Raw genomic sequence first — 9,913 nt, 5'->3', positions numbered from 1 at the left:
TTGTAGTTGGCCACCAGGTTTGCACACATCTCAGGAGGGATTTTGTCACACTCCTCTTTGCAGATCTTCTCCAAGTCATTAAGGTTTCGAGGCTGACGTTTGGCAACTCGAACCTTCAGCTCCCTCCATAGATTTTCTATGGGATTAAGGTCTGGAGACTGGCTAGGCCATAGGTGAACATTCTGCAGACACAATGAGACAATTCCTTACATGACCATGGACCTGATTTGATACAGTTGAGACAAAGCGTGCGTCACTCAGACCTTACAATCCGCAAATCATTAACTGACGTCACTGGAATAGTTGAGATCACAACAGCAGCCTATGGGCCCTGGTCAAAAGTAGTATACTACATAGGGAATAGGGTGCCGATCTCTGACCGGAGGTTGTCCAGGACCAGGTGGATCTTCTGCTGGATCAGGTGGATGATCTCCTCAGCCAGCTCCACCTCCCTCTTCAGCTCAGCCTCCATGTGGTCATGGACCAGGTCCGGCCGTCTCGGCGCCACACACTCCCTCAACACCTGCCTGCACAGGACCTTCGCCTGCAGACAGCGCTCTGCGCTCTGCGATCGCCTTCACCTGGAAACACCCAACACCTGTGAAATCAGTTCAAATCACACACATGACAAGAGAGGGCCATTTACAGTCACAGACCGTGAGGTGCAACATATAGAATGTCCAGAGCCATGGGAATGTTGAGCAGATTCCCTAGTCTACATGATCACCAATCACCTGGTTCTACACAACACATTGAAATCGGAACATTCTGAGACGTTGGTTGCATCTCTAAGTCTTCTTGTCTGTTATAAATCAGTATCAAGGGCAGTGATGTGTCTTGAGTGTCCCAACTGTTCTCATTGCATAGACTCTGGGCGCATTCCTCTGCCCAGGCATTGCTGACGCCTGCCAGATCTTACAACACCTGGATAGGTATTTTAGGTATCAGCTAACAACATCATATGTTCTAGCAATCTGTCAGTCGATGACGTGGCATGCAACCATTGGTTGATGCATGCAACATCTGAGCAGGGGAATGTGACCTCTGACTCCACTCTACCTTCACTAGGGTAGCCATCTCCTGGTCTACTCTGCCGATGCTGCCAGCTGATTGGCTCTGCCAGTGCCCCAGCTCCTCTACGCGGTAGGATAGGTGGTTCTTGGTGCTCTGGGTGGCCCAGCGTATCTAGACCAACAGGGGGGAGAGAGGAGGACATTACATTCCAGTGGAGTCAATTCATTTCATTGAAGTACTATATTGGTCGTTTGCCATTGCCTAATATAGACTGGATCTGCTGTTTTGTCAGAACAACTGCTAGATTTGAGATTTCGCCCCTAGAACGTGAGGTGTGCAAGAGTGTATTCCTATAAACTGAAAAGAGAGCCAAGTATTCCTCTAAAAGGGCTGGGGTAACAACCAATGGCTAGCCACACTGTTACCTTACCTGAGTGGAAGCATCTCCACGTGTAAAGTGAAGGTCCTGGTTGATCTGATAGGCTGAGGCCCTCTGCAGCTTTGATCTATTGGTGACCAGATTGTTGTTGAATGACCAATCAGGTTGGGTGTACCTCAGGCCAGGCTTCAGAAAGCTTGGTTTCATGCCTGGAGAGGAATTATTAGAGGATATATACTGAACAAAAATATAAACACAACATGCAACAATTTCAATTATTTGACTGAGTTACAGTTCATATAAGGAAATCAGTCAATTGAAATAAATTCATTAGGCCCTAATCTATGGATTTCCACCCACTGGGCAGCCAGGCCTCGCCAATCAGAATTAGTTTCCCCCACAAAAATGACTTCATTACAGACAGAAATAATCCTGTTTCATCAGCTGTCCGGGTGGCTGGTCTCAGATGATCCTGCAGGTGAAGAAGCCGGATGTGGAGGTCATGGGCTGGCGTGGTTACACGTGGTCTGCGGTTGTGAGGCCAGTTGGTTGTGCAGCCAAATTCTCTAAAACGACATTCACATTTTAGAGTGGCCTTTTTTGTGCACAAAATTGGAGAGAAATAAGATTTATATGCGTATGGAACATTTATGGGATCTTTTATTTCAGCTCATGGAACCAACACTTTACATGTTGAGTTTATATTTTTGTTCAGTATTGTCTTGGATTTTTCAAATTCTACCAAATGGACAATTATTGACTTACATTTTAGTCATTTAGCAGACGCTCTTATCCAGAGCGACTTAGTGAGTGCTGTTGATAAAACAAGTTTACTGGAGAACGGAGACCAAGTAGAGACTTTTGGACAAGGTGGATAATTGTATAATATAAGGCAGTTTATTCAGAGGTAAAGATATCTGAGAATAGCGTGCACGGACCCGTTCAGTCAATCTCGTAGGGAGATATCTGAGAGAGAGCCCTAAACATTGTGTGCTGACATTTTATACAATAAAATAAAGTAGGTTGATTCTAGTAGTTCTGATCTTCTGATTGGTCCTGATGAGTTGGTCGAGGTCACCTCCATTGCATTGGCTCTGAGTCGGGTTCTCTGTCTTCAGATGTTCAGCCTAAGAGAAGGGGGTTTTTGTGTGTGTGTGCTTAACAATGATGATGTGTGTGTGTGTGTGTGTGCGTATGTGTGTGTGTGTGTGTGTGTGTGTGTATGTGTGTGTATGTTTAACAATGATGATGTGTGTGTGTGTGTGCGTGTGTGTATGTGTGTGTGTGTGTGTGTGTGTGTGTATGTGTGTGTATGTTTAACAATGATGATGTGTGTGTGTGTGTGTGTGTGTATATGTGTGTGTGTGTGTGGGTGTGTGTGTGTATGTCCTCAGAGCAAGAAGTCGTGAGTTGGGAGAACTGAGAGACCTATGGCGTGGGTGTTGTCCATAGCCACCTGCTGATAAGGCCGACAAGATAGAAGTCTTTGTGCATTGTATTAAATACAAAGGCCCAACACAAGATGGGTCATGCACAAGATTTTAGTCAGACCAAGCTATAACATTATATATATTTACTACGACAGTGCATACATTTTCATACTGGCTCCCTGTGGGAATCGAAAACACAACCCTGCTGTTGCAAACGCCATGCTCTACCAACGGAGCTACACGGGACCTAAAAAAAAAGCTAAAAGGGTGTCATTTTTGTGCAATTTGGACCAACACTGGCTTCTTAATGTCCACTTCTTAGAGTAAAATAATACATTATTTTTCAGATTTCCGGTCAGTGCCTAAAATGATATTAAGCCTTTACTAACAGGAGAATGCATTAAACCACTTCCAAAATAAATCACTTACCACATGATGAATTCAAAAGGATGAAAATGACAGAAGCATATAGCAAAGAGCTTGAACCTTCAGCAGCTTATTAGCAAACATTAAAGTGAAATGTGGGAAATTTCAGAACTTGGAATCCTCCTTTGGAGCTTTACAGTCTGTGACAAAACAACAATTTCTGACATCCCAAGTGAGCCAGTAAACATATTGTATAATGTTAAACAGAATGTTGCACCGTCACTACCACAGAGTACAATGTTTGCATTTGTACTGGCCAACTGTGTCAATGTAAGTAACACATGCAGCTGTTGGAGAATACATGAGGGTTTGCATGCAGTCAAAACGCTAAGGAGCCTAAATGTGATACATTTCAGTCTAGACATCCTCCGTCTAGCCATATGAGGCTCCATGTGCAGCTGCAAAACAACATCAAGAAGATACCCATTGACCTTTAAAGTTTAAACCCTCATGGCCTTACTGAGCACTCCATTCATATAGCTAACATATTTACACATTTGCTGTAATAATCAGGAATTCCATCCCCAATGCACAGTTGAAGCATTTCCTACACAATGTTGGCTTTAAATGCATACGACTGTAGGTTATTGTTCATATAACTTAGAAAACAATTCATTAAGGAAAACATTAATGCGAATTGACAACAGGGACCACTCAAATCAGATTTTACCTGTGATTTACCAAAACCCGGGACCACCCATATGTAAAAATGTATGCGCACATCTGCTAAATGGCATATTATTATTATATTATTATAGCCTGGTCCCAGATCAAATCAAATTGTATTTGACACAAGCTTCGTAAACAACAGGTGTAGACTAACAGTGAAATGCTTACTTACAGGCCCTTCCAAACAAAGAGAGAAAAAATAAAAAATAAAAATAGAATAGTACCAGTACTGAGTCGATGCGCAGGGGTACAAGGTAATTGAGGTAGACATGTACATATAACTAGGAATAAAGTGACTAGGCAACAGGATAGATAATAAACAGTAGCAGCAGCGTATGTGATGAGTAAAAGGTTAGTGCAAAAAGCGTCAATGCAGATACAGTGAGGGAAAAAAGTATTTGATCCCCTGCTGATTTTGTACGTTTGCCCACTGACAAAGACATGATCAGTCTATAATTTTAATGGTAGGTTTATTTGAACAGTGCGAGACAGAATAACAACAACAAAATCCAGAGAAACACATGTCAAAAATGTTATAAATTGATTTGCATTTTAATGAGGGGGAAATAGGTATTTGACCCCTTTGCAAAACATTACTTAGTACTTGGTGGCAAAACCCTTGTTGGCAATCACAGAGGTCAGACATTTCTTGTAGTTGGCCACCAGGTTTGCACACATCTCAGGAGGGATTTTGTCACACTCCTCTTTGCAGATCTTCTCCAAGTCATTAAGGTTTCGAGGCTGACGTTTGGCAACCTCGAACCTTCAGCTCCCTCCATAGATTTTCTATGGGATTAAGCTCTGGAGACTGGCTAGGCCATAGGTGAACATTCTGCAGACACAATGAGACAATTCCTTACATGACCATGGACCTGATTTGATACAGTTGAGACAAAGCGTGCGTCACTCAGACCTTACAATCCGCAAATCATTAACTGACGTCACTGGAATAGTTGAGATCACAACAGCAGCCTATGGGCCCTGGTCAAAAGTAGTATACTACATAGGGAATAGGGTGCCGATCTCTGACCGGAGGTTGTCCAGGACCAGGTGGATCTTCTGCTGGATCAGGTGGATGATCTCCTCAGCCAGCTCCACCTCCCTCTTCAGCTCAGCCTCCATGTGGTCATGGACCAGGTCCGGCCGTCTCGGCGCCACACACTCCCTCAACACCTGCCTGTACAGGACCTTCGCCTGCAGACAGCGCTCTGCGCTCTGCGATCGCCTTCACCTGGAAACACCCAACACCTGTGAAATCAGTTCAAATCACACACATGACAAGAGAGGGCCATTTACAGTCACAGACCGTGAGGTGCAACATATAGAATGTCCAGAGCCATGGGAATGTTGAGCAGATTCCCTAGTCTACATGATCACCAATCACCTGGTTCTACACAACACATTGAAATCGGAACATTCTGAGACGTTGGTTGCATCTCTAAGTCTTCTTGTCTGTTATAAATCAGTATCAAGGGCAGTGATGTGTCTTGAGTGTCCCAACTGTTCTCATTGCATAGACTCTGGGCGCATTCCTCTGCCCAGGCATTGCTGACGCCTGCCAGATCTTACAACACCTGGATAGGTATTTTAGGTATCAGCTAACAACATCATATGTTCTAGCAATCTGTCAGTCGATGACGTGGCATGCAACCATTGGTTGATGCATGCAACATCTGAGCAGGGGAATGTGACCTCTGACTCCACTCTACCTTCACTAGGGTAGCCATCTCCTGGTCTACTCTGCCGATGCTGCCAGCTGATTGGCTCTGCCAGTGCCCCAGCTCCTCTACGCGGTAGGATAGGTGGTTCTTGGTGCTCTGGGTGGCCCAGCGTATCTAGACCAACAGGGGGGAGAGAGGAGGACATTACATTCCAGTGGAGTCAATTCATTTCATTGAAGTACTATATTGGTCGTTTGCCATTGCCTAATATAGACTGGATCTGCTGTTTTGTCAGAACAACTGCTAGATTTGAGATTTCGCCCCTAGAACGTGAGGTGTGCAAGAGTGTATTCCTATAAACTGAAAAGAGAGCCGAAGTATTCCTCTAAAAGGGCTGGGGTAACAACCAATGGCTAGCCACACTGTTACCTTACCTGAGTGGAAGCATCTCCACGTGTAAAGTGAAGGTCCTGGTTGATCTGATAGGCTGAGGCCCTCTGCAGCTTTGATCTATTGGTGACCAGATTGTTGTTGAATGACCAATCAGGTTGGGTGTACCTCAGGCCAGGCTTCAGAAAGCTTGGTTTCATGCCTGGAGAGGAATTATTAGAGGATATATACTGAACAAAAATATAAACACAACATGCAACAATTTCAATTATTTGACTGAGTTACAGTTCATATAAGGAAATCAGTCAATTGAAATAAATTCATTAGGCCCTAATCTATGGATTTCCACCCACTGGGCAGCCAGGCCTCGCCAATCAGAATTAGTTTCCCCCACAAAAATGACTTCATTACAGACAGAAATAATCCTGTTTCATCAGCTGTCCGGGTGGCTGGTCTCAGATGATCCTGCAGGTGAAGAAGCCGGATGTGGAGGTCATGGGCTGGCGTGGTTACACGTGGTCTGCGGTTGTGAGGCCAGTTGGTTGTGCAGCCAAATTCTCTAAAACGACATTCACATTTTAGAGTGGCCTTTTTGTGCACAAAATTGGAGAGAAATAAGATTTATATGCGTATGGAACATTTATGGGATCTTTTATTTCAGCTCATGGAACCAACACTTTACATGTTGAGTTTATATTTTTGTTCAGTATTGTCTTGGATTTTTCAAATTCTACCAAATGGACAATTATTGACTTACATTTTAGTCATTTAGCAGACGCTCTTATCCAGAGCGACTTAGTGAGTGCTGTTGATAAAACAAGTTTACTGGAGAACGGAGACCAAGTAGAGACTTTTGGACAAGGTGGATAATTGTATAATATAAGGCAGTTTATTCAGAGGTAAAGATATCTGAGAATAGCGTGCACGGACCCGTTCGTCAATCTCGTAGGGAGATATCTGAGAGAGAGCCCCTAAACATTGTGTGCTGACATTTTATACAATAAAATAAAGTAGGTTGATTCTAGTAGTTCTGATCTTCTGATTGGTCCTGATGAGTTGGTCGAGGTCACCTCCATTGCATTGGCTCTGAGTCGGGTTCTCTGTCTTCAGATGTTCAGCCTAAGAGAAGGGGGTTTTTGTGTGTGTGTGTGCTTAACAATGATGATGTGTGTGTGTGTGTGTGTGCGTATGTGTGTGTGTGTGTGTGTGTGTGTGTATGTGTGTGTATGTTTAACAATGATGATGTGTGTGTGTGTGTGCGTGTGTGTATGTGTGTGTGTGTGTGTGTGTGTGTGTATGTGTGTGTATGTTTAACAATGATGATGTGTGTGTGTGTGTGTGTATATGTGTGTGTGTGTGTGGGTGTGTGTGTGTATGTCCTCAGAGCAAGAAGTCGTGAGTTGGGAGAACTGAGAGACCTATGGCGTGGGTGTTGTCCATAGCCACCTGCTGATAAGGCCGACAAGATAGAAGTCTTTGTGCATTGTATTAAATCCAAAGGCCCAACACAAGATGGGTCATGCACAAGATTTTAGTCAGACCAAGCTATAACATTATATATATTTACTACGACAGTGCATACATTTTCATACTGGCTCCCTGTGGGAATCGAAAACACAACCCTGCTGTTGCAAACGCCATGCTCTACCAACGGAGCTACACGGGACCTAAAAAAAAAGCTAAAAGGGTGTCATTTTTGTGCAATTTGGACCAACACTGGCTTCTTAATGTCCACTTCTTAGAGTAAAATAATACATTATTTTTCAGATTTCACAGTCAGTGCCTAAAATGATATTAAGCCTTTACTAACAGGAGAATGCATTAAACCACTTCCAAAATAAATCACTTACCACATGATGAATTCAAAAGGATGAAAATGACAGAAGCATATAGCAAAGAGCTTGAACCTTCAGCAGCTTATTAGCAAACATTAAAGTGAAATGTGGGAAATTTCAGAACTTGGAATCCTCCTTTGGAGCTTTACAGTCTGTGACAAAACAACAATTTCTGACATCCCAAGTGAGCCAGTAAACATATTGTATAATGTTAAACAGAATGTTGCACCGTCACTACCACAGAGTACAATGTTTGCATTTGTACTGGCCAACTGTGTCAATGTAAGTAACACATGCAGCTGTTGGAGAATACATGAGGGTTTGCATGCAGTCAAAACGCTAAGGAGCCTAAATGTGATACATTTCAGTCTAGACATCCTCCGTCTAGACATATGAGGCTCCATGTGCAGCTGCAAAACAACATCAAGAAGATACCCATTGACCTTTAAAGTTTAAACCCTCATGGCCTTACTGAGCACTCCATTCATATAGCTAACATATTTACACATTTGCTGTAATAATCAGGAATTCCATCCCCAATGCACAGTTGAAGCATTTCCTACACAATGTTGGCTTTAAATGCATACGACTGTAGGTTATTGTTCATATAACTTAGAAAACAATTCATTAAGGAAAACATTAATGCGAATTGACAACAGGGACCACTCAAATCAGATTTTACCTGTGATTTACCAAAACCCTATAAAGCGACACAATATTGGTATAATAAAATAAAATTGTCCTACAGATATAAATATACAAATCTGCATAGACGCTTCCTTGTTTGGTGTACAATGTTAAAAATCTGTGTTCAAACACTGCAGAACTATAATGCGGAAAGAGGGATTACGGCACATCAACGTCAAACATAATAACCGTTAAACCTTTCATTCTCTCTGACAGACAGCTCAACATCTACTCATGTGTTGCACTTGAAAAAGTTCATGTCAAAACAATAACAAACTGCACGTGGCAATGTTTACCACCTGGCTGGGGCCAGTCCCTTCCGACAGACAACACACTTCGCAAATGCCGCCCCTTTTCGACCAGACAGACAAGCTACATTGTTAAAATGTTTGGCCCGGCCCACTAGGCTACTATAAATTGCTGGAATGCGTCCAGGCCACAGACATTATTGATGTGGAGTTCCAGACGCCTGTACATGATTTCCGCGAAGATTACAATGCAAAGAAACCTCATCGCTGAGGAGAGCAGCCTCGCCCCGCCCCCGACCCATTATTTCGACATGTGGCATGACTACATGAACCTAGGGAGTTTGCTGGAGAAACTGTGTGACGTCGCAGATCGGACAGAGACCTCCTATACCCAGCTGAAGGAGCAAGTACCGGACGCCGAGGACCAGACCGGTCGCCAGGAGCAACCGTGGTTTCGTCTGAACTCGATCGGGACTGAGAGCCTGTCCTCTGCAAGCAGCATTTCAGACAACACGAGCCACAGCATGGCTTCCGGCGATTACTGCGGCTTCTGCAAGCAAAATGGAGAAACGGCAGAGATCTACCGGAGCCACAAACTGAAAACCAAAGACGGCAAAGTCATCTGCCCCATTCTGAGGATCTACATTTGTCCTATGTGTGGCGCCACCGGAGACAAAGCTCACACGCGCCGACACTGCCCACAGCGCAACGAAGTAGTGCCGAAATACCGGTGGGCTGTGGAGTAGAAAATAGTTAAATCAATCTGTAAATGGGTGATTCTTTTAACTATGGTACTTTTCTTGTCCCTGGATGAAATAATAAAAACTAAAAAACATTTCTTCTTTTTTGTTTTTGTCATACTTACTCCACCCTAAGGGGAACTTATAAAAAATGTATCATGGCTCAATCATTCTTTTTATTATATAATATGAGGCCTTTTATGCATGGTTTTTACTGTTTTCCCTCTGTCCCTAAGCCAGACTTTGTATCTTCAACCTCGCTTAATTCTAAATTAAATATTTAAATAATGTAGATTTCAAGTACAAATGATAAAATACCATTTATTTCAATTCTACATATTATATATTGTGATACATATTCACATTTTCCTATATTTTTCATAAATAGAACCCTTGTCCCTTGGGGTCACTGTCATTTCCACCACACTGTACAA

The 9,913-nt window shown here is 43.1% G+C and overlaps 1 protein-coding gene across 1 annotated transcript; it reads left to right on the top strand.

The window, feature by feature from the left end:
- The first annotated feature begins 7,610 nt into the window (after positions 1 to 7,610).
- On the top strand, positions 7,611 to 9,532 carry LOC121559169 (nanos homolog 2-like). The gene has a single exon (XM_041872478.2). It carries the CDS (start codon positions 8,943 to 8,945, stop codon positions 9,483 to 9,485), a length of 543 nt encoding a protein of 180 aa, XP_041728412.1. The 5' UTR covers positions 7,611 to 8,942; the 3' UTR covers positions 9,486 to 9,532.
- Positions 9,533 to 9,913: the final 381 nt, after the last annotated feature.

This window comes from Coregonus clupeaformis, unplaced genomic scaffold (assembly GCF_020615455.1).
Source record: "Coregonus clupeaformis isolate EN_2021a unplaced genomic scaffold, ASM2061545v1 scaf1765, whole genome shotgun sequence".
NCBI lineage: Eukaryota > Metazoa > Chordata > Actinopteri > Salmoniformes > Salmonidae > Coregonus > Coregonus clupeaformis.
The sequence above is the reverse complement of the archived record's forward strand: the minus strand, read 5'-3'. Positions and strand labels throughout refer to the sequence as shown.